At 34.2% G+C, this 26,579-nt stretch overlaps 2 protein-coding genes and 1 long non-coding RNA gene across 4 annotated transcripts; 1 reads left to right on the forward strand and 2 right to left on the reverse strand.

Moving 5' to 3' along the window:
* LOC114256111 (pentatricopeptide repeat-containing protein At5g66520) lies at positions 1-1,929 on the reverse strand. Its single transcript, XM_028195688.2, has one exon. The coding sequence runs from the start codon at positions 1,721-1,723 to the stop codon at positions 125-127; it is 1,599 nt and encodes a 532-aa protein (XP_028051489.2). The 5' UTR covers positions 1,724-1,929; the 3' UTR covers positions 1-124.
* An 11,681-nt stretch (positions 1,930-13,610) lies between these two features.
* On the forward strand, positions 13,611-26,054 carry LOC114256161 (uncharacterized). 2 transcript variants are annotated; one of them, XR_014349534.1, is made up of 4 exons: positions 13,611-14,049; positions 15,610-15,776; positions 24,460-24,520; positions 24,959-26,054. It is a non-coding gene; the product is annotated as an uncharacterized LOC114256161 (long non-coding RNA). The 2 variants fall into 2 exon arrangements; XR_014349533.1 differs by lacking the exon at positions 24,959-26,054 and having other exon boundaries at positions 24,460-24,933.
* On the reverse strand, positions 17,479-21,189 carry LOC114272371 (putative transcriptional regulator tpeD). Its single transcript, XM_082902724.1, has 3 exons — positions 20,678-21,189; positions 18,568-20,155; positions 17,479-18,476 (listed from the first exon to the last, which is right to left on the reverse strand). Exons 2-3 carry the CDS (start codon positions 20,148-20,150, stop codon positions 17,837-17,839), a joined length of 2,223 nt encoding a protein of 740 aa, XP_082758850.1. The 5' UTR covers positions 20,151-20,155; positions 20,678-21,189; the 3' UTR covers positions 17,479-17,836.
* Positions 26,055-26,579: the final 525 nt, after the last annotated feature.

Here is a 26,579-nt window from a genome sequence, read left to right on the forward strand (position 1 = left end):
TGAATTCAATTCATAATTCGTATAAATCTTTGATGTATGTTAAAGAATGAACAATGACATTCAGATGTATAAATAAAGAAGAAAAGTGGTACTCTACAAATAAGAAAATGACTTCTAAATAAATTTACTCAACAAGATACAGCATGTTAAATAAAGAATCAAGCAGTTCACATATCTCTTTTGACAGGGTATGAGAAAGATCACCTGCAAGAAACTCTTCAACAACACCATTCACCTCTATAACACTGCAACCCGGTTTCTTCTTCATTCTCGTCTCTGCAATAAATCTTCTGACTCTCCTTGCCTCCATTTCCCAGCCTGCTTCCCTGTAGATATTGTATGATAGCACATGCGTTCCACAATCCGATACTCCCATACTAGCCAACTTTTTCCAAACTCTGTTTCCAATTTCAACATTTCCATACACTCTACAAGCACCCAATAGAGCTCCCCACACATTTGCATCTGCTCGTTCTATACCACCCATTTCCTCCTCTATAAACTTCTCGGCTTCCTTCAACATACCCGCTCTAGCCAAAAGGTCAACTACACAAGCATAATGCTCAAACTTGGGTTTGACCCCATAGAATGTACCCATTTGTTCAAACAATTTAAGGCCATCCTCAACCAACCTTGCGTGCGTGCAAGCGGTGAGAAGGGCAACAAATGTGATCTCTGTGGGTCGAGTCCCATCAATTGTCATTTTATCAAATAGACTGAGTAATTTTCTAGCATCTCCATTCATTGCAGCCCCGGAAATGATGGCATTCCATGCTCCAGCATCCTTATTAGGAATATCCTCGAACACTGATAATGCTGACTCCAAACAACCGCATTTTGAGTACATGTCAACCAACGCAGTGGCTAGTATTGGGTTGGATTCAAGATTGCACCGCTTAGCATAGGAGTGGATCCACAATCCTTGTGCAAGAGCACCAAGGTGGGCACAAGCGGTCAGAACACTCACTAACACTGACTCATTTGGCTCTGTGCCCACTTCTTGCATCCATCTAAACAAACTGAGCACCTTTCTGAATTCATTAATCCGTGAGTAAGCTGCCATCATTGCACTCCAAGAGATCACATTTCTCTCGGGCATTACATCAAACAACGCTTGTGCCTTCTCAACATCCCCCATCTTCCCATACCCATCAATCATTGCGGTCCACAATACAACATCTCTTTCAGGAATTTTATCAAACAACATCCGTGCACTTTCCATTTCAAGATTTAAAGAATAAAATTCAATAAGCGCGGTAACAACAAAAGGGTCATGTGACAATCCAAATTTCACAACATGCCCATGAACTACACAACCAATTGGCTTCGAATAATTAGGTAAAAGACTCGAACAAGCTTTAATCAAAGGCGGAAAAGTGTAATTATTGGCGGGAAGGCCATAATTTAACATGTCAAGATAGCACAAGATGGCGGGAATTGGGAAACGAGCTTGAAGATATCCTCGAATCATGGTGTTGTATATGAAAATGTTTCTATAGAAAAGGTTTTGAAAAATTGAGCAGGCGTAGGAGAAGAAGGCGGCGTTGGTGGAGGTGGAGGTGGCGGCGAACGAGAGAAGAGGTCCGATGGCGATTGGGTTTTCAGGGAGGCGGGATTTGAGGAGGTGGGCATGGATTTGCTTGAGGTGGTTTAGAGTTTTGCATTTGTGTGAGAGAGATGTGAGGGTGTTGGTAGTGTAGGACTTAACGGTTTTTTGAATCATTTGAATAAAAAAAGGTGAAGATGCCGGGACATTTCTAGGGGACCAGTGAACGTATAGTGGCGAGGATGGTTAGAGAATCTATCACTGACTTTCCGAACAATTCTCTAAAAAAAAAATTTAAAAAAAAAAGAGAAGGATGACCGGGGGGAGCTGGGTTTGGAAAAGGAATAATCTTATGGTTGTTTAGACAGAGTGGATAAGAGGAGGATTGAATTGTTAATCTGAGAAGTCTCCATTATTTAGTTAAAAATGGTATGTTTTTCATATTTGTTTAGGGATTAAAAGTTGATTATTTTGGAAATTAATTTTTAATTTTTTTTAAAAAAATAAAAAATATTTGGAGGACAAAATTATCTTTTTAATAGTTAATTTAGAGGAGGGCTTGTCCACTCCTTTCCTAGGGCAAAATAGTCCCATATATAGACGTCCAACTTACAATTTTTTAGCTAAACAACGGACTACTCGATATGGTAGATATCGAGTCCAATTTCCCCTTTTAATCCCTCCAAACAAGCACCGTTTAAGAATACGAGAACTCACCGAATAATTTGGATTGATTTGTGACAATGTTATGAAATGATTTTTCGTAAATTAGGTATTAAGGGATAATTCTTTGCTTAGATCAGCAAATTTTATGAGTTCAACTCATGGTTGACTCACAGATAGGTCATAAATTTCTAAAATAAGGGAAGTAATTGATATTTTAGAGAATAAAGGGTTGATAGTGTTATTTTAAAGATAATCAATCGGTGTGAGTGTAATTTACCCTTGTGCAGATGGTTGGACCAAAGGAGGCTCTAAATGCACTCCAAAATATTGGTTGTGTATCCCATAGAAAATTTTATTTCCACACATCATATTGTCTCTTTACACATCTTTTCTCACTCCACTCATTTAGTAATTTGATTCTTAGTTATTTATCTTAGTCTACACACCCTACATTCGAAATATACCCATTTAATAAAAAAATGTGTGTATAAAACCGTAGATAACAAGTGTAAATGCTACAATAAAGGTTTATAAAAAAATAATACAGTATTAAATCACTCATTCAAAAGACTCAAAGTTATAATATATATTTGAAACATATGTATAATAACGTTACAATCAAAGACACATTTGAATCTAGAGTGTTGTGTATAGATGTAAAGTACATGTCGAGAGTGTTGTGAATCAAGAGTGTACTTTACATCTATACAAGAGTGTTGTGAATCAAATGGGTCTTTGATTGTTTTCTCTAATTGTTTGCTATGTTATTCCTTGCTCTGTTATTCATCCCTTCTCAACACAAATAGGTCTTCGAACAATCATCTCTTATTTGCTCCTATTCGATTCTTTGCTCTTGAGTGATTCAAATGTGTTGTGAATCAGGTACTTTACATCTATACAAATGGGTCTTTGAACAATCATCCATTCTTTGCTCTGAATGAATTGTACCCATTCAAGAGTGTTGTGAATCAAGAGTGTTGTGTATGCATATCTGTCGAGAAAGAATCGAACAAATGGGAATAACAGAGCAAAGAAGGGAAGAACTATGAAATCTTCGTATTCTGGGTACGATTCTTGTTCCTAATCAATGAAACGCACCAACTCAGTCAGACCCATTACAGCAGATCGAATTGAGTGGACAGTACATGTGTATCGAGAGCTTTTACAAGAAAACAAATGTGATAACCCTGGTCCGTATTATGCTAATTAATCTTAATTATGATTGTGATTATGTGTTTGATATGATATTGAGTGTCGTTTATAGGAATATATGTGGTTTTGAATTTCTATCTATTCACTGTAGGAAAATCTGTTTGATTTTCTGCTTTAGAAATTAAATTGAAGGCCCTATCGGCCACAAAACCCGAAATTGATTACGCCATTGTGATTAGCGTAATTTTTAGAGCCTACAGTGAAATTTAATTGAAAACTAATTCGAATCAAAATAATTAGATTCAAAACGATTAATTAAGTGCCATTAATTAGCCATAATTAAATTTGATTAGACATATATATATATATAAGGGCCTTATTACACTTAATTCCTCCTCTTTTAAGTCATTTGGTTGAGATCAACTCTCTAGAGAAAGAGAGAACCGACTTTGAGAGAGAGAGAAGGCATTCTTGTGCATTTTGGCTCGAGATTTGTGAATTGGGAAGGCTAGGTTCAAGATTCAACCACAATTGTGAGAATTAAAGCTCCTAGGTGAGTAATCAACCCTTAACTCATGGGTTTGAGTTTGTAATTAAGTAAATTCAAAGAGAATAAGTGATCAAGAACAAGAATTGTGTTGTAATTGATGAGTTTGAAGTCATGGAATGCATGCATGTGTATAATTGCCATGAATTTGTATAATTAAGCATGAGAAGTATGATCCATGTAGAATTTTGGTTAAAGTCTATGCTTGTGATCACCATTTGCACCATTTAAGTTGAAAATTAGAGTTATATCTCACATGCATGTACAATTCATAAGAGTATGAGTTTTGAATGCATGAATTTGTTATGCGGAAAGGAGTTTGGTGTAATTTGGAACATGCATGTATTTGATTCATGGGATTTGAGCTTCTCAATGTTGTAATTTGGTGTTTATATCATGTTAGTATATGTATATGAGAAATATGGGCTGTAAAATGCAAGAAATACCAACTTGAATGCATGATTGAAGCTTCAAAGGGAATTCTGGAAAACCCAGAATTCATGAAGTACACTCAAGCGGGGGAACCGCCGCTCGAGCGGGAAATACGAGCTCCTAGAACTTTTTGCAGACATGGATGTCCGCTCAAGCGGGGAAGTTCATGCTCGAGAGGGGAGCTATGTAGAGTGACTTTCAACTCGAGCGTCCGAATTCACGCTGGAGCGTAAAAATAAGGCAACCAGTACTTTTGCAGACCTAATGGGTCCGCTCGAGCGGGAAAGTCCATGCTCGAGTGGGGACCCCTGTCTCATAAATTTTGTAAAAGTGTTCTATGTTTCGTTTTCCGTTCTCTTTCATTTCTAAGCACTCTTAGGCATGCATTGAGCATTATGAATGAATTAAAAAGATAAGGAAGAAGCCTAAGAGGGATGTATGAATTAAGAACGGATTGGATTGATTGTGACCCATATGTGTTATGTAATGTGTAGGGTCAAGCTCAAGGGTGAATCCACCGGCAGAACACTGTGAATAATATCTTAATAAAGATATTTGAAGTATATTATTTGTCCAATTGCCTACTTCCATGTAAGTCTTATAAGTTTGTTAAAAGTGAATTGAGGACAAATATCTGTTATGCCAAATGATTGGGCCAAAGGCCGTCTGATATGAATGAATAGGCCAAAGGCCGTATGACATCAATGAATAGGCCAAAGGCCATCTGACATGAATGAATGGGCCAAAGGCCGTATGACATGAATGAATGGGCTAAAGGCCGTATGACACGAATGAATGGGCCAAAGGCCGATTGACACAAATGATTGGGCCAAAGGCCGTCAGACAGGAATGGTTGGGCCGAAGGCTGTCGGATATGAATGAATTGGGCCCGAGGCCATTTGATGTGTTTGGAACCGCAGTCACTTGACCTATATATATGTATATATACTAGATAGAAATATGAATTGGGCCCGAGGCCGTCTGATGTATGTTATTCTAAATACCATTCGTGTATCTTCTTTATTTGATGTTATTCACCGGACTTTCGCTCACGCTCATTCATGTGTCTATAGGTGAGCCAAGGGAGGTCCAAACCCAGCCTCAGTGAAGTATGTGAGAAACAGCCAAGGGTTTTGAAGAGTCAGCCCAAATGTCTCACGCACAAGACTTGTCTTCGCCTCTTTTGTCCTTTGATATGGTTTGGTTATATTGGCGAAAATGTTGGTCTACTTTTGTACATAAACTTTGGGTTTGACTGACTTAGACTTGAATGATCCTTTGTGTACAGAACTTTGTGTTATTACATATTTTGATGTGAGTTATTAACATGTATATGTGTGGATTGTTATGACGTGCCATGTAAGCACAGCTCTATGGACAAAATACTGAAATTACTTCCGTTTGGCCCCCTAACTCTGTTAAAACATATCTGACTTGGTTCAAGGCCGTAGGTAATCTCATGATTACTGGCCGGTCATGTCCTTAACCCATGGGGGTGGGCTCGGGTCATGACAAAAAATGTGCACATAGATCTCTATTTTGGATGTTTAAGTGTGTGGATAGATGTCTATTTTGGTCATTTTATTTAAAGGTAAATTTGTAATAAAAATGAAGTTCATTAAGTGTGTGGACAGAGACAATGTGGTGTGTGGAAATAAAATTTCCCATATCCCATGTTTTCAATTTTTTAAATACAATTTTGTCCTTGAAGTAAATGACCAAAATGGTCAAAATCCTAACCCTTCCAGCCACCTAGCTCCGGCCATCCACCCAACTCCGGTCATTCCTTCATTAGTTTCGACAATCTGCTCCATTCTTCTTATCGTTCTTCTTCATGTTGCACCACTACTATTGCTGCCGCCGTGCTTCTCTCAACCCATTCTTCTTCTTCTTCTTCTTCTTCTTCTTCTTCTTTATGTCTCGTTGCTACCATCATCATCACTGCCATTACCATTGCCACTAATACTGTGCTCCTCTTAACCCATTCTTCTTCTTTTCTGTGTCGCACTGCTACCATTGCCATTGCTACCGCCACGCTTCTCTTCTACCACCATGACCTTCTCCTATCGCAATTCTTCCCATTCCTGCTTTGCCATCACTTTTTCTTCTTCTTGTTCTTCTTCATTTTCTTCTCCTTTATTCCGAAACTCAATGAAGTCCTAGATCTAGGGTTTCAGGATAAAGAAGAAGAAGAAGAAGAAGAAAATGGGGCAATGGATGGATGAGACGAGATGGTGTGAGTCGGGAGGTGGCAGCAACTCTGACTACTCCAACAGCAACCATAGGTGAAGGGTAGAAATGGGTTTAATTGAATGTAGTGGGGTGCTCAACAAAATATATAATAATAATAATAATAATAATAATAATAATAATAATAATAATAATAATAATAATAATAAATTCAAATTCAAAATTATGATTGAGATGCACAAAGAAATGGAGTGTCTAACTAATATTTTGGACTGCACTTAGAGCCACCCTTAGACCCAAGGCCACCAAGTTTAAGCAAATGGTACTAGGTTAGTTGGTACTAGGTTGGGAAGTTAGAAGTACGTAAATTGGTGTGACTTGCAAGATAAATTATATGGTAGTATGATTCTGCTAGGTAACTGTGTGTTTCATAAATTATAAACTTTGTTTTAAAATTTAACATATTTTAAAATATTTTTAAATTTGATTTATTTATATTTTAAATTAATTTTAAATGAGTTTTAATTGAACCAATCATGATATGATTTTGAGTTGTTTAATTACATAGGAAAATTATGTAGTACACACACATTTTTGGTTATGACCATTGTGATTTTTGGTTATTACATATTGTGGTGTTAGTTATGGTATATTGTGATATTAATTATCACATTATTTTGGTTATTTTCCACGAACTCTTTGATTATACCTTATGGGTGAATTTGTTTTTGTTTTTGTCCAAAGTTATATGACTCACATAGAATTGAGTTATGATATTTGTGATAATCACACCCACAAATGTCATAAGGGTGTGCACCGTAATATTAACCTTGCTACATAATGTGCTAATTTTATATTATTAAAGAAGATAAAAAGATGACATGTGAGTTGTACAAGTCCTTTTTTTATGATTAAAATGTCTATTCAAGAATTAATTCTCATTCAACATATAAGTATTTGGGTGTCCAAGGTGCATATCATATGCACTTGCGTAAGTTTTTACAAATATACATAAGTTATCTTACAAAATTGCGTAAGTTCTCACAGATATACGTAAGTTGTGATTTCTCAAATTTTTATGGGTTAACTTATGTATGTTTGTAAAAACTTATGCGATTTTGTGAGATAATTTACATATATTTGTCAGAACTTATGCAAGTGCATATGGTATGCACTTGCACACTTAAGAATTGCCCATAGTTTGTATATACATTCGATAGAAACGTATAAATATTTTTCTTTGATTATAAAATTAAAATGTGTGTATTTTCTTTCACATATTTTTGTATAAGAGAAGATAGAGGCAAACCTATACACTATGGAGTACGGATATAGACACGAGACATGACATAGACACGATATGGGCACGTGGATATGCTAATTTTAAAAATAGAGAAAACGATGCGTTGGGGACATGCTTAATATATATATATATATTATTTATTATATGTAAAATTAAAAAATATATATTATTTTTATTATTTATTTATTTACTTTAATATCAAATATCATTCACAAATTAATTTTTTTTCTACAAATAAAAATAATTTATTCTACATATGTTAATGTTTAGAAAACAAGAATATCCAAAAAAAGAAAAAAGAAAAAAAGGAAAATAGGGGAAAAAAAGTTATTGTTACCAAAAAAAAAATTACTATAAAAAAAAGGTTCATAGTGAAAGAGAAAGGGAAAGTAAAAATGCAAAGAAGGAAGGGGAGAGAGAGAGAGAGAGAGAGAAAGAGAGAGAGAGAGAGAAAGAGAGAGAGAGAGAGTTGAATACACAGAGAGAGTTGTGATTGGGGTTCGCGACTGGCTGGAACTCATCGACTTACAATTTCAACCTCAATCTCGACTTTTAATACCTTCTTGCAATCTAGGTTGTGAATCTTGGATTGATTCGAGTTCGCAGATGATTCGTGTGCTTGAATCAAATCTAGGTTTGATTTGTTTGTTCAATTTTACCTAGATTTTGCACCAATCTACAAAGTTGACTTTGATTTTCAAGCAATCTGGGCTGCACGAAGTTGTTCTTAGACTCGAATGATGTTGGGTAAGTGCTTCAACTTCTCTCTTTTTCTAGTTTCTTGCTTCGGCTTCTCTCTCTCTCTCTCTCTCTCTCCACCGTGTCTATAACGTGTCCAACAATGTCCCAATTTGTCTGGCTGCGAAAATTCAAAAAAATAAAAAGGAGGACATGTTAGGTAGAGTGTCCGACACGTGTCAGACACCCATATGCTGCCTTCATAGAAGTGCTTGCGCTTTATAGCATATACATATCAGTGAATGCTACAATTGAGAAAAGTGAATAGAGTATAGAACATAGGTTCTAGTTTGCCAAAACAGATTGTTTTTAGTGCTAATACAATTTGTGTAGATCATTGTATCTTGGGAGATAGACGCCATTTATCCTTAAACATTGAAGTGGGGCGAATCTGTCTTAAGGACAGAGTGTCACACACTCGATTTGATCTTTTTGTACTTATTTGGTTCGGTAAATAAATTCTGTAAGTAATTTATTTATTTTTATTTGATTTGGTTTCATATTATTTATTTTACACAGAAGATTGTTCAAACAATGTTAAGACAGATTCGAATTATTCTGTTTATACAGAATTTTTCGTTTGTTTTATGTTCTTCCTTTCTTCTTCTTACAAAATTTTTTTCTGCACGTATACAAAATAATATTCTGGTTGGAAAATACATATAGTAGTAATATACTATTTGACAAATAGTAGTCATATACTGTTTATTTTCTTTGACAACTAGTATTAATATACTAGTAGTCGTTAAGAATTCAAAATATTTATTTGTGAAATTGGTCAGAAATTAATTTTGATTTTCAAAAATAATTTCTGAATTTTTCATTAATTAAAATTCTATTTTTAGCATTTTAATTTTTGAAGTGTTACAATTTTTTTTTCTGTGTAGAATTAATTTGTTTAAATAAAATTTTATTTTATTTTCAAATCAATTAGAAATAAAAGTTACAATTCTTGTTTCTTTTATTTTTACAGAATTAAATTCTGTGTTTATGGTTTTAATTTTCTATGTAGTATACAATTATAATTCTAATTTTGTTTTATAATTTAGAATTCATGGCTATTGAAACTAATGCTTAAACAAGTATTGGTATGGTGGCTGCAATTGCTCCAACCCCTTCCCCTGTTATGATTGTGCTAGTAAATTGCGATGAGAAGCCAGAGAAGTTCTTAGGAACTGATTTTAAAAGATGGCAGCAGAAAATGTTGTTCTATCTTCCTACTCTCAACCTGGTGTGTTTCCTTCATAAGAATGCTCCTACTCTAAAAGATGATGAAACCAACCGACAAGTAATTGTTGCTGTCGATGCCTGGAAACATGTTGATTTCCTGTGTCAGAACTACATTTTCAATGGGCTTGATAACACATTGTACAACGTCTATAGCCCTATCAAGACGGCAAAGGAACTTTGGGAGTCTTTGGAGAAAAAGTACAAAACAGAAGATGCTGACTCGAAGAAATTCGTGGTTGGCAAATTCCTAGACTTTGTGATGGTTGATTCTAAGACTGTGATCAACCAAGTTCAAGATCTCTAACTCATTTTGCATGACATTCATGCAGAATGCATGTCTCTCAGTGAATTGTTCTAAGTTGCTGCCTTAATTGAAAAATTACCATAAGGCTAGAAGAAATTCAAAAATTTCCTCAAACACAAGCGCAAAGAAATGAATTTGGAAGAATTGATTGTGCATTTGAGGATTAAGGAGGACAATCACAACTTTGAGAAGCGGGCTGGTAAGCATCCAATGGAGTCTAAGGCAAATGTGGTGGAATATGCTCCAAAAGCAAAGAAACAGAAGTATTCTGGAGAAAGTTCCGCAGAAGGCTCCTAAGGAGGGGAAACAAAGAAATACAAGTCCAATGGCAAGTGTTACATCTGTGACAATGAGGGACGTCGGGCCAAAGATTGTCGTAGCAAACGCAAAGGTAAAGGAAGATCAAGTAAGAAGCCTGCTTAGGTCAATATGACCGAAGTGGACAAAATTTCCAATGGTGTAGATGACATAATCTTTCTACAGTTGTTTCCGAGGCAAACCTTGTCGGAAATTCTAAAGAATGGTCGGTGGACACTGGTGCTACTCGCCACATCTATGCCGACAAAAAGATGTTCACGTCTTATTCTACAGTGAACAACAGTGAACAAATTTTTGTGGGCAACTCCTCGACTTCTAAAAGTTGAAAAACAAGGAAAGATTATTCTGAAGATGACATCTGAAAAGGAACTCACTCTCAACAATGTGCTGCATATACCGGACATTCCTAAGAACCTTGTTTCTAGATCTTTGTTGAATAAAAATGGGTTTAGGCTAGTGTTTGAGAGTGATAAATTTGTACTTACAAAGAATGAGATGTATGTAGGAAATGGTTACATGTCTGATGACCTTTTCAAACTTAATGTAATGACTGTTGTACCTTCTGTTATTAATAAAAATACATATTCTTCTTACTTGCTTGAGTCTTCAAATTTATGGCATGGTAGACGAGGACATGCTAATTATGGATCTTTGCTTAGATTAATTAATATGGAATGTTTACCTAAATTTGACATTGATTTAAATCATAAATATGAAATTTATGTTGAGGCAAAATTAACTATAACTCATTTTCATTCAATTGAACGAAGTATGGAGCCACTTGAACTAATTCATAGTGACATTTGTGATTTTAAACCAATTCAAACTAGAGGTGGGAAAAAATATTTTATCACTTTCATAGATGACTGTACTAGATATAGTTATGTTTATTTAATTCGAATAAATGATGAAGCTTTGGAAACTTTCATTCAATTTAAGAATGAAGTAGAAAATCAACTTGGTAAGAAAAGTAAAAAACTAAGAAGTGATAGAGATGGTGAATATGAATCACCTTTTGGTGAGTTTTGTAAAGAACATGAAATAATTCATCAAACCACCGCTTCTTACTCACCCCAGCAAAATGAAATTGCTAAAAGGAAAAATAGGACTTCAAAAGAAATGATGAATGCCATGTTATTAAGTTTTGGATTACTTCAGAACTTATGGGGGGAAGCAATACTTTCTGCTAATTATATTCTTAATAATGTACTCGAAAAAAAGTGAATCAAACACTTTATGAATTGTGGCATGGGAGAGTACTATCCTACAAATACTTAAAAGTGTGGGGGTGTTTGGCTAAAGTGACTATTCATAGTTCTAAAAAGACTAAGATAGACCCTAAAACTGTGGATTACATTTTCATTGGTTATGCCATGAATAGTAGTGCGTATCGGTTTTTGATTCATAAGTCAGAACATTCCGAAATACATGTAAATACTATTATTGAATCACAGAATGCATCATTCTTTGAAAACATATTTCCTAATAAAACTGGCTAAGAGACTAATACTAATAAAAGATCTTATGATACTATTACTAGTTATGATCAAGAACAAGAGCAAGAGATAGATCAAAATAATGAAGAGGAACCTAGGCGTAGTAAACGCGCTAGAACCTCAAAATCTTTTGGTCTAGATTTTCTAACTTTTTTGTTAGAAAATGAGCCTTTAACTTTTAAAGAAGTTATGTCTAGTCCTGAGGCTCCTTTGTAGAAAGAAGCTATAAATAGTGAAGTTGAATCCATCTTGTAGAATCACACTTGGGAATTGGTGGATTTGCCACCAGGTTGTAAACCTCTTGGGTACAAGTGGATTTTCAAGAGAAAAATGAAAGCAGATGGATCAATTGAAAAATACAAGGCAAGACTTGTGGTCAAAGGATATAGACAAAAAGAAGGTCTTGATTACTTTGACACATACTCACCAGTTATTAGAATAACATCCATTAGAATGCTAATTGCCATTGCATCTTTGTACAATCTAGAAATTCATCAGATGGATGTGAAAATAACTTTCTTAAATGGTGAGTTAGATGAAGAAATTTACATGGAACAACCAAAAGGTTTTTCTATTCCAGGAAAAGAAAAGAAAGTGTGTAAATTGGTTAAATCATTATATGGTTTAAAACAAGCGTCAAAATAATGGCATGAGAAATTTGACAAGGCAATGATTTCAAATGGATTTAAAATTAATGAATGTAACAAATGTGTTTATATTAAAAACACAAACAAAGGTTATGTTATAGTATGTCTTTATGAGGATAATATGCTCATCATAGGTAGTAATAATGACAAGATTAAAACTACCAAGAAAATGTTGAATAAACATTTTGACATGAAAGATATGGGGATTGTTGATGTAATACTTGGTATGAAAATTATCAAAACATCAGAAGGTTATGCTTTGTCACAATCACATTGCATTGAGAAAATACTTGACAAATTCAGCAAAGATGATGATCATCTTGCTAGAACACCTGTGGATGTTAATTTATTTCTTTCTAATAATGTACATGAAAGTATTTCTCAATTAGAGTATGCCCAAACTATTGGAAGTTTAATGTACTTGATGAACTGCACTCGCTCGGATATAGCTTATGCAGTAAGTAAATTAAGTAGATATACGAGTAATCCAAGAGTAGAACACTGGAAAGCAATTATAAGGGTTCTAAGATATCTCCGATTTACTCGTAACATTGGGCTAAGTTATACTAGATATCCAGCAGTACTTAAAGGATACTGTGATGCAAATTGAATATCAAATACTAGAGACTCAAAATCCACCAGTGAGTATATCTTTACACTTGGTGCACTACTACAAAAATAGTTAAAGATCACACTTTGACAAATAAAAATATCTCACTTTTATTGAAAGTGTGAAAAAAAAATTAGATTGATATTTTAATCACACTTCATTTGATTGAGTGTGATAATATGTATTTTTTATGTCACTTTTCAATTAAGTGTGATTATATATATATATATATTTTTAATCACACCTTCTAATTAAAGTGTGATCATATATACACTATTAATAATACTTAAGGATAATATTTATTTTTAATCACACTTTTTAAATAAGTGTGATTATATATATATTTTTAATCACACTCCCTAAATAAGTGATTGTATAAAATATTTCAATTTAATTTTTATATAAAATATTATTTCCAAATTCGCGCCTATTCTACCCACGATTGATGAGAGAGCACGACTCTTTCCATTCCCAACAATTGATTTTCACAAATAGCATAGGTTTATGAAACGATGCCCTAATTTGTTTTCTTCATCATAGCTCCGAACCACCATTGAAGTTACTCACTCAAATTTGTCTTTTGAAATCAAAAGCCTTTTGAAATTTCTGGCGAGTTCTCTGTTTTTTATGCCCCTTTTGTGATATATTTGCTCATATTCTGATATGGCATTTACAGGTTTGGAAATTTTTGCTTTAGTCATGTAATTGAATAAATGGCTGCTCTTTCTTATTATATTGATGAAAGCAAATGCATTTTTAAGATAATGTGCTTCTAATGTCAAACATGTTTTAGCTTAATAGTGACTATCTGTTTGCCATAAACAGGGTGAGACAGTATCAGAATCAGGGAAAGATGAAGGATTTGCGAAGGTTTGTCTATCCAAAAAATATTTATTCATTATTCTTTTTTTCTCCTTTTCTTTTGGGTACATCGGAGGCCATAGCATGGGGGAAGAGGAAATCTTGCATAGAATTAAACCCTTGACCTCCTACTTTGGTTCTGGTGTTTTGGCCAACTGGACAAGCTGTAGTTAGTAGTTGATTATCTATACATCTTGTTGATTAATTTATTTTTAGATTCAATTTTGGGTGTTGGCCCATATTTTTTTGTTTATTTTGGGCATAACTTACCATGGACTTATGAATGGGTGTACTTGAAGTTGTAAATAGAGGTGTTATTCTGTAAAATTAATCCTTTACTGGTGCCAACATAATCTATGTTTTATTTGAATTGTAAGTTAGGCACCGTGTTAGATGTATTGCATGTGTCACATGCTTCAGGATGGCGGTGGCTTTTGGAACCAGATGATTCTAAACAAATATGAGGCCATTTGTATGTTAACTTTTCCAATCTGTATAATTTTTTGAATAAACATAAATAAGTAATTGGAGTTGTGGTGGTTCTTCATGAGCCTTAACAAATTGGACATTAAGGCCTTGTTTGGTTTGTTTTTCTGAAAAAATTTTGGGAAAAATTCTCTACAAACAAATTTTCAAGAGTAATCAAACCAAACAAATTTTTCCAAAAAAAATCTCAAAATTTTGTTTGGTTACCTACTTTCCAAAATCACTCTCTCTCTCATACACATCAAATCAATCACTTTTTTTAAAACTCTCTCCCCAAAAAAAATTTCCAAAACCATTTCTGAAAAAAGGCAAACCAAACAAGTTTTCAAAAACTACTCTACAAACACAAACCAAACATACCCTAATTGTTTGGAGAAATTATTTGTAGCTTTCATGACCTTGATGAATGGATTGGATCTCATTTTCACCAAAATTTTCATCAAATTTAAACTTGATGACGGATTGGAGATGTTCTAATGTGAATTTAGTTAGTGTAAATTTTGAAGCTACTAGTACTGTCAAATTATTCACTTTCATTCTTTACCTAGTCGTATGAAGCTGATTGCTTGGGCTGATTGGTAAAGACTTGTTTTTCTACTTTTATAGTCCAGCGATTTTAACCCCTGAATGACATTTGTGTGGTATGTGTCATTTTGGATAACATAATAGATGCACTTTGTTGTTTTGTAGCAGAAAAGACAACAAAAGAAAGCCAAAAAGAACGCTTCTAGTGGAAGTAGAGAGTTATTGCCTCAAAATGCAACGTCATTTTTGTTTTTAACCTTGCTCTCAAGTCTTTCAAAACTCCACCATAGATACCATCGGCAATAATACGGTCATGACATTTCTTTCTTGAAAACATAGTATAATGCAACTCATGTGTACCAATATACCTGCATGTTTAGGGGATGGATCTTGGCTATATATATATCTATTGTTGGAGTTTTGTTCTACTGGTGTGCATAATTTGCATGATCTTATGACAGTAAATTGTGATTTTATATAATCACAGGAAACATTTTCACTGCTTGAGTTTTTTTGACTCTTTGCTTAATCACTTGGATGTATCCTTGTTATTTTCAGAATAGTTCATTTCTAGAGCTATTGCCTATTGTTAGGCAACAAATAATTGATGGATTCACTCCCAAGGCTATTGATGTGTTTCGAAGAGAATTTGATTTCTTTGATAAAGTGACATCTATATCTGGTGTGCTCTTTCCAAAGGAGGAATGACGAGATGGTATACAGAGGTATTTTTCTATTTTGGTTGTGTTAATTAAAATAATACTGTGTTTTGTGGCTGTTGAAGATGGATTCTAATCTTCTTTTTTAAAACAGAGAGTTGGAGAAAATTGTCTTAGCAACTGGATGTACTTGACTGAAAAGGGAATCAAATCCTTCACCCAAAGACCTTAAAATATACTTTATATATTGAGAGGGAGACAAACATTACCATAATTTAGATAAATTCTATTTAGTAGATGATTTCCTTTTCTTAATGTATGGAGCCTAAGTAACCAAGGCATGGACCAAATTGGTCCCCCCCTCCCAGTTAAATGTTTTAAAGTAGTCGAGCATTCAATTGTACATTGATATTTTATGTATCTTAACACGTAACATAGGCACCATAAACCCCACCAATTTAGTGCTTTTGCTGCTGCTGCACTTAGTTGCTGTTGTTACTGTAGAGCTGTTTTTGCAGCTGTTGTGCCCACTGAAATCCCCACCAATTTAGTAGCTCAGACCATATCTTCCACACTTTAGAGCATTGTAACAGAACATGGTTGCTAGATTCAGCTTCACTTTTACAAAAAGGGCAGACATTACTAGAGCACCATTTTTTTTTGCAAATAGTCAGCTGTTTTCACCCTCCATTACCAAGCGAACCAGCCAAAAAACTGGGTTTTGGGTGGGGCAACATTTAATCATAATAGCTTAGGCACACGCAAATTGGATCCATGTTGGTCTTCAGCCAACCTTTTGATAGCAGCCACAAAACTTTGAGTTGAGAACATGGAAGCAAGATCAAAGAGTTGAAGAAGAAATATGTCACAAGAAGTGTGATCAATATAAGAAGAAATGCTCCTAATTTTAAGGTTTTCATTCTCTCTCTCTAGCCAATCTCTTTATCTAGACAATGTATTATAGTGGTTGATATGAAACATATTTCAAGTTTTAGCTATATATGGATCTCATGGTGGAAAAAATACATTGGAGACTTCAAATTTTTTAAGTTAGTGTTTCTACAAGTCAGGATAGCAACCATAGACTATTGAGTTAAATAATAACTAGAAGCCCCATTATTAGTTTATGAGTTGTACTATAGAGTTTTATGTGTACTTGACATCACAATTTCCATGACCATTAAAAAACACTCGGCAGTTAGTAAAGGTGGTTTTTTGTTTTTAGTTTTTTTATAATGATATTTGACTAAATAACTTAAAAATAATAGACATATATAGCCAAAGCTGCAATCTCGATTCTGCTCTTTTAGTCGGTTGCAAATCTGGAATGTTTGTAGTAATGCAACCAAGTGGGTAGTCGTAAGATATTTTTCCTACTAGCTAAACTGATTTTCACAGGAAGTAAATATGTGTGTAAAATTGTAATGATAGAATTAATAACAGAGAAAAAGGACATGTATACTTACGCATGATCTAAACTGATAGAAGTTGTTTTTAAATTCTTCTTCCGGTAAGGATTCAAACTCACAGAAAGAAATATTAGATCTGAAGTATATGCTGCTACACATTTGTAGTCAATCACATGATATAACATAATTATCACATAGAAACAAACAAGATAAATGGACTTTTATCTAGACCATCACAGTTATGAAAATCTTTCTGGATTTTAGTTTCAATACATAATGTTTTGCCATTTCTACCCTTATAACCTTAATTTTCCCAGCCCTAAGTTTTGCTAAACACCTGTTGATGTGGCAGATATAATCTATGAAGCACGGACACTGACACGGACACGGACACGGACACGGATACGGACACGGGACACGGCAATTTTCAAAAAATGGGGACACGGACACGGCAGGGGACACGGCGATTTTTATATATATATATATATTTTTATGTGTTATGTAGATTCGTATTACATTCATTCTAAATCAAAATTAACAAACACTAATATAGTACCATTAATTCAATAAATATAAGAGAGGCAAAAGATTCAACATCCAACATCCAACAATAAATATAAGGGGAAAACATCCAACAATATTCTTCACAAAAACACTAAATAAGAGACAAAGAAGAAGAAAAAAAAGAAAAAGAAAAAAAGTAGGCCTTTCAAAACTTCAAGTAGATCCAATTTCTTGCACGTCTTCATCATCATTAGCATCACCACCTTTTTCTTCGTTTGCACCTCCATCATCTGTAAACAACACAACCTCCATCTCAGGTTCATCAAGTGACAGATTTGGAACCTCAAGCATTCCAACATCATCAAATGAATCAAATGTGTCGCCCGCAATATCCCATAACTTGGTCTCTCCTTCATGGTATTGTGGGGTTCTCCTTGATAAAAGACGGAGGTTGCTATGAACAAAAACCAAGTCCTCTGCACGTTGGGGTGTCATCTTGTTTCTTCTCATTGAATGGATAAAAGAGTATATACTCCAATTCCTCTTAGCACATGATGAAGAAGAAGGTTGCACAAGTAGCCTTAAAGCCAAAGATTGAAGAGTGGGTGCAGATGCACCATGAACAACCCACCAACTATGAGGATCCATATCACATCTATCTCCAATGGAATCAATGTCAGCAAATGGCCCCTCTTTTGTTGAGAACTTAGCATACTCCAAATTTGCTTTAGTGCGCTCCATTGGATCATCAAAGAACCTTTTCAAGCACTTTTTTCTCTCAAGACAAACCTCCTCATCCCTATGTGGGGGAACTCGGCTTGGATCCTCATGAAGCCACACATCACTATAATACCTAAAATGAAAAAAAAGTACTACTCATTATAAATGTGAAAGAATAATATTAAACTTAAATTAATAAAAATAGTAAATTGTGTTGTAATCACCTTGGATTCAATGAGTGTGCCAAGCAATGAAGTGGTGTGTTGTTCTTGTTCCACCGGTCTACAAGAATCTGATGTACTACATTATAGAATGTAGACTCATCTTCTAGTCGCTTTCCTTCATGCTTATATATCACCATCTTCACTTTTTCTGTCATTGTATCCCACATGTCATATACTAAGTGAAGAGAAGGTCTATCGGTGTCACAAACTCTAATCATGTCATAAATAGGAGCAGTAAAGGAAAGTATGTAGTCAACTTGATCCCACCAAAAGTCATCCAATAACTTATCCTTCACAAACTTGGCCTTGCCAATATCATCATCCCTATAACAACTCCATTTGTCACTGATTACCATTGTTTGGAGACCTTGCTTTATCAACTTGACCCTCTTAAGCATGACAATAGAAGAAGCAAAGCGTGTCTCGGCAACTGAAAGAAGTTTCAAACTCACAAACTCATTGTACATTGCCAACCTCATGGAATGATTACAAATAAAATTCTTGATCATCATCACATCACCCACAATCTCACTAATCCAATTACACTCTTCAAATGCGACTGAATTATTTTCCACATTCTTGGCAGCACAAATATTCTTCAAGGCAAGATTGAGGGTGTGCACAACACAAGGAGTCCAAAAGATGTGAGGAAATTGTGCTTCAATTAGGTGCCCGGCTGCCTTGCAATTTGCGGCATTATCTGTAATGACTTGAACCACATTTTTAGGCCCAACCTCCATAATTACTTCCTTCATCAAGTTGGAAATAAAATATTTGTCCTTTGTTTCCCCTGAACAATCAACCGCTTTAAGAAACATAGGCCCACCTCCGGTAACAGCCATAAAATTTATTAATGGCCTTCGTTGGGAATCACTCCATCCATCACTGACTATACTTACCCTCTTCTCTTTCCATGAGCCTCGAATAGGATCTAACAACCTATCAATGTTTATCCTTTGTTTTTGAAGCAATGTAGTTCTCAACATGTTATACCCAGGTGGTACATACCCTTGTATGTTGTTATTTGCAGCAAAAGTAAATGCACTAACATAGTAAGGATTTCTTGCCAAATGAAATGGCAAGCCTGCTGAATAAAACATTCTAGCTATCTCACTATTTAGTCGTTCTCGAGCCCCAATGTTAAATGCTTTCATAACAGGGTTACTACTACTTCCACTCCCTAAAGCAGTTGACCTCTTCCTTTTTGATCCATATATCTCCTCTGGTTCATTAAAACATAAACCTAATGATGCACTTGAACTAGGAGGAGGCAATGGGACTTTCTTCAACCTAGAGTTTTTCAATTTCAACTCTGCTTCTGCAATTGCTCTCTCAAAATCTGCTTTATCCTTACTTGTTACTTTTGGACACACTTCTATACCCTGATTTTTAATTTGCATCAAATGGGCTTTTACCCTAGTGTATGAACCTTTACGTGTAACCCGACAAAAGTTACATTGAAAAGTATAATTTCCCCCCTTTGCACCAGATTTTTCTAATCTAGTCACATATTTCCACAGTGGCTTATCATCTTCAGCATCAAAGGCAGATGGTGTGTTATTGGCAGAATTTGAACTAGACATTTTTCCTATAAATTAACATTAACATTAGAAGGATAAATAAAAAAATAAAAAAAAAAAACAAAAAAAAGAGCTTAAATAGAATTTAAATAAAACAAAATTTAAACATATAATTAAAAAAAACAGCCTCATCTAAATAAAGAGTTTAAATAAAAAAAAATAGAATTTAAATACAGTTATATATATATACATATATATAAACATATAATTAAAAAAAAAAGTTCTTACATATATATATATATATATAAACATATAAACAAATAAAAATAAAAATAAAAAAGAGTCTTACATATAATATATATATATATATAAAAAGAGGCTTATTAATATATATCAAAATAAAAAATAAATAAAAAAAGAGTATCAAAATAAAAAATAAATAAAAAAAGTAATAACATATATAAACGTAAAAAAAAATAAAAAAAATAAAAATAAAACTCAATCTCATCTCATCTCAGTCGAAAGCTGAGAGAGAGAGAGAGAGAGCGAAAGAGGAAACAGGCGAAAGAGAGAGCGAGAGACGGGCTTACCTTCGAAGACGACTGGAGCAGGGACTGAGGGCTGCGATCGATCGACGTCAGAGGGCTGCGATCGACGTCAGAGGGCTTCGATCGACGTCGGAGGCTGCGATCGACGTCGGAGGTTGCGATCGACGTCGGAGGACTGTGACTGAGAGACAGAGCTTCGATCGGGCTTCGACTGAGAGAGAGGGCTTCGACTGAGAGAGAAGGTTAATTTTTCTCCTTTACTCAGTTTCGATTAGGGCCTTTTTTTTTACTTTATAAATATTATACTTTGGCCCCAAATAAATATAAAAAATTCAAAAACGAGCCCCGCCGTGTCCCATGGCGTGTCCAGAAATGGACACGCGTGTCCCCTCCGTGTCCCTGCCGTGTCCCCTTCCAAAAAAATCATTAAATTAAAGGGACACGCCATCTGGCGTGTCCCATACGTGTCCACGGCGTGTCCCCGTGTCCCCGGCGTGTCCGCGTGTCGGACACTGCTACGGCATCAATTTTGGAGTGTCCATGCTTCATAGGATATAATGATAGTTTAGAGCTAGTGCCTGAAGGCCTATAATATAATCCATGAAAATGTCTCTAGAACTGCTCTAAGAGAAATTCATACTGACCAATATTTGCACAAAAGTTCAAAAAGACATACTTTAAAACCAAAATTTGTGGAGTCAAGGTAACATTGAGCTTGATTCAATAACCACTTGACATACTATGTGTCCTCAGCCATTAGGATGAGTAACTTTAAGATAATTCACAATATATAGTAGGAATAAATAAAATACTCAACATATGTAAGGAAGAACCATCACTTCTGAAAGGCCATTATAAAGAGATCGTTCTATGAAGATGTACATATATATATCACATAAAACATAATTTGAAAGTTAAAATAAAGCACAAGCTGTTATCATGATTCACTAATGTTCATTCTGCTCAACTTCTTCCATGAAAACATAGCTCATGAGGAACAACTACTAGAAAGAAGTTTCATACCTATGCAAAGCCTGGTCATCCGAAAGTTTTCCTTTTGCTCTAAACCAATACCTCAAACTGCAACAAAAATAATTGTGTTCCAATGAGGTGCAAATGTGTGGACATATACATGTACACCTAAAAATAGCCTATATATTCAAGACGTTAGAAAAAAGAAGTCAAAAAATGATACAAAGAACCAGGGCTAACCTTGGAGGAGATTTAGTTTGATTGGTAGCAGTATTAGGCTCACAAAATCTTATCTTTATGGGCCATGGTACCAACTTTGTGGTGGCAACCTTGTTCCGGTAAGTTCTGTTACAAACCGATTGTCAGGCTTCACTGAACTCAAAATACTAACATAGCCACCACGTTTACTCAGGATAATCTTTTTTACAAATCAAATTATTTGACTACACAACATAACTATAGCATATCACATAACAAGAGAGAGGAAAAACAAAAAATCAACAAAGAAGGTAAATTTTATTTGAGATGGAGAAAGGAAAAATAAAAGATGCCAACACGCACAAGCACTATCTTGTAGATAGGTTACCAATACAAAAAATTTCTTCTTCTTCTTTTTTAATTTATTTTATTTGTTTTTCCAGCTTTGTCTCATCGATGGAGAAAAGAATACAAAGCCATTCTTCTACACCTCTAGGGGTTTAGTGGAAACCAAGGTAGGTTCCCAGAAGAAACCAATTCAATAATATTATTCCCCAAAAGAGCAAACAACACTAAGCATAATTTTAAGCTCATAGAAGTTTTAAAAAAAGTTCTTCAAAACTGTAGCATGCCCCAAGAGGCATCTTCAGTTTGACCCACTTTCCAATGGAAAAGGCTCCTAAACTTATGTAGCTATAGGTTCACTTTTGAAGGTACTATTCAATTTTTCTAATTGTGTACTAGCCTTCCATACTAAAGCCCAAGATAGTTATGCTTGCTCAAGAGGCAGCCTTCAGAAAACGAGAGATTTATCAGAAGACATGTATTTTTCTTAATGTAATGTACACAGGAGATGAATTGGCATTCTTTTGATAACATTGAGGAGTCTATTCATCAATTGAAAGGCCAGTTTTTGAGTTTTCTGTGTAGTTGGGTGACAACAAGAGCAGTAAATCCTTCACTAGACAATTTAATTTATTTTTTAGAGAGTTTGGATTCTCTAGTTGATGTATATAGGTCATATGACTCATACAGGCTTTTTGTTGTACCAATTTTGTACACATGGTTTGTGCTCCCTTCAGACCTGTAATTATATCATTCACTTATCCAAGATTTTGAATTAAGAAAAAAAAAAAAAACATAAAAAAAAAACAAAGAAAGCTTATCCAAATTAATGTCCAAATCATATCTAACACAGATAATAGCAGATGTGTCAAATGTGTCAATGTTGGCATACATATGACATGTATGACAAAAGAAACTCATATGAAAGTGAGCTGGAACAAGCAGAGATCAAGTCAATGTGTCAGATAGTAATGCTCTTATCCAGTAGCTAACCTAAGCAGTCGTTGTCACTGAATCACATAGACAATGTTATTATGAGTTAAAAGAAGAAAGTTAATTGGCTCAGTTATGCCTTTGCCATGTTATCTTCTCCAACCGAGGATTAGATCAACTTCACTCTTTTAGGATGACCAATTGCCCTACTTTTATTTTTTTGTGTATTAGCTCTGCGCATGTTCATTGTAGATAGCTTCCTTTTGACGGCCATAGACACCATGCCTCCTTGCAAACTGTAGTTCTAGCATTTCTATATGATGATCATGCATATAAACATAGCTTCATGTTGTGTTGCCTTACTGATGCAATTTTGTTGTGCCGTTTGTTCTGCTGTGCTGTTCTGCTGGCCTACTATATTTTGCTGTGTGCTGGTGTTGCTATGTGCTGTCGGCCTGTTGGTGCTGCCGACTCGCTGTTTCTGCTGGTCTGTTGTACTGTTTTTTCTTTTGCCATGCTGGCTAGCTTCTGTTTGCAGCCGGTTTATGGTTTTGTTGGTTCTTGGTCTCTTCTTTTTGCTTTCTTTGTTGTTTTAATTGTCCAAAATATCCGCACAAAACTTGCTTAGCATAACCTTTGCAAAATATATTCAAATGTTTATGTTATTAAATCAACATTCTAGGTACACCTTTTTGTATCATCTTGATTTTTTATTATTATTATTTTCATTGCCCCTGGTGGTCTTAACCCTTTTTTTTTTGGAGAGGAGGGGGGGGGGACCATCTTTTTATGGGTAATCATCCAAAATCTTATTGATCAGTGATCTTGACAAACTTTTGAGAGAAGGGGGGATACAAAAAAAATTAAATCTTGGATAGATACAAAAACTGACCTCAAGTAAGGTTGAGCTACAACTTTTTAATTGTGAGCCGCCGCTTTACAACTAAGATGTGGTTTCTGCTTCTGGGATGGTGGCACATTGTATAAATAATTTTTTGGGGATAGTGAACAGTAACAACAACAAACCAGTTAGTTAACATTAGAGTGCTGTTGCATATAGGGAATTCATATCGACATAAAGGAATGGTTATATTGTTAACATTTTTTTCATTCCCTGTGATTCAATTGCGAATATTTATCTTGAGTTGTAGTTATGATCATACTGGAGACCCATGCTGCAGATAAGAGGTATGCATACGCTAATTCGAGATCGTTATATATCAAAGCATGATTTGGTATTTTATTTGGATTGGCTTATTTGTCTGGTACTTTCAACCAACTAGCTTATCCAAATTTCATTGATTTACAAAAGGTTAATAGAATAAAAATGTTAAATCTTACCAATCATCATTGCTTTTATTGTTTTTGATTTTCAGGTGGTGGAGCATGGACTTGGCCATTTGCCTTTTACTGAGAAGCAAGTAGTCACTCCAACAGGTGTGTTTTAGGAGAAAAATTAGTAGCAAGGTATGGACTCAATTCAAGTCTCTTCCTCTCTCTCTCTGATGAAATTTGAAATATAAGTAGACTACTTCCTTTTTATCTCAAGTTTCCTTCTGTTCTCTGAATTTAAACTGAGAACTTTATATGCCTTCAATTTTTATTTGTTTGTATTTTTTACATAAATGATTATGCATTTTCTCTTGCTAGCATATAACTTAGTGTCGCCTGATGGTATCAATTTTATGAAAAGATATTCCTCTACATATGGTGAAACGAGATTTTTAAACTAGCTATAAATTGTTGATCGTGATTGCTTTTTCATTAGGGTGTGATTTATCCCTTTTTATATATTTTTTTTTCTCTTTCATCATTTCATCTCTTTCTTCTCTTTCTATCCACTCTCTATTTATATTTTTTCTTATTTGAAAACAGATACACCAGCACATAATTGTTAAAATCTTGGTGGAATTGCTCAACACTCAAATATTAGAACTGTGGGGGATTGTTCATTTGTTTGTTCTTTTGGAGTTGACCCATCTTGACTTGGTATATTAATTGTTTTTCTTTCTCTACCTTGATCCGAGCTTTAATTTTTGTTGGGATTTAGTTTAGTTTACTCTCTCTGTTGATGTGTTGCCATAATAATTTTTTGATAAAATCTTTTCAAGACTATGATTTACAAATGTGTTTATATATACTGTTCAATCATGCTCCATAGGCTACAGGGAAACCAGTCTTCATATAAAGAGTGAGGGTAATATTGATAAATCCAAATCCAGTAACTTGCTCATTTTTGTTATTTCATAATTGGAGAGTGAACCAATTATGCAGTTCTTTTTTCTTTTATTTATTTATTTTTAATTTCAAATTAGTTGGATTATTAATCAATGGAGTCGAGTTAAGTTGAGTTCTTGTTTGCCAAAAGTTGAATTCAAAAAATTACACTCTGTTTAGAGTGATTTGGTGAGAAATGAAGAGAGAGAGAGAGAGAAAGAGAGAGAGAGGGAACTCTTTTTGTTATGTATGGTTTATAATTTTGGATTTGTTGATTCTATATATATTTGGTTTTATGACTTTAAAATATTCGGCCATACATTGAAGATTTTCATTTTGGATTTATTGATTCTGTGTATATGCCATATTTATATATGGTAATACAAACATTTTATACTAGTAACAATCAAAGTCGTTATTCCTTTTCTATTGATGCAGGGGATGAAGAGTCAGTGTGATGAGAAAATGTCTGATTTTGTCTTTTGTAAGAGAAGAACAGTCTCTACAAAAATAGTAAGTTTATTCATATGCTTCTAGTAGTTTCTGAATTAATTTGTGTTTTTATTTTTTCAGGTCAGAAATTTCATCGACAGATGCAAAATATGGTCAAAGAATTCAAACTTAGTTTTTTCAAGTTTTTTTTTTCATTTTTTAATATATGTAATCATAGTTGAAAACTTTTTATTAATTCCTTTCTATATACTTTTGAACATTTAATTTTCATTTATGAAATATATGACGTTATTCCATTCAATATATGGTTGTGATTCAAAATATAGTATATAGTGTGTATTACATTCTTCAAATGCGCATACAAAAATAATATTGATTATTTTTCAAATATGTCGAATTCTTTTTTTTTTTTTTTTATCACAGGTTTTATTAGTTAGTAATCACACTTAAAAGATGTGATCTAAATGTTATTAATCACACTTGATGTAATCTAAATGTTTTTAATCACACTTAAAAGATATGGTCTAAATATTTTTAATCACACTTAAAGGATGTGATCTAAATACTTTTAATCACACTTAAAAGATGCAATCTAAATGTTTTTCATCACACTTAAAAGATGTGATCTAAATATTATTAATCACACTTGAAAGATGTGATGAAATCATTTTTTAATGACACTTAAAAAGTGTGATTAAAAATGACCCCTTTTAATCACACTCCCAAAGATCACACTTTAATAAAACTTAAAAGGTGTGATTAAAAATGTACATCACACAAAAAAAGTGTGATCTTTATCTGTATTTGTAGTAGTGGTGGGGCAGCT

Source organism: Camellia sinensis, chromosome 13, assembly GCF_055761805.1.
Source record: "Camellia sinensis isolate YWXY chromosome 13, ASM5576180v1, whole genome shotgun sequence".
In the NCBI taxonomy this organism is placed as follows: domain Eukaryota; kingdom Viridiplantae; phylum Streptophyta; class Magnoliopsida; order Ericales; family Theaceae; genus Camellia; species Camellia sinensis.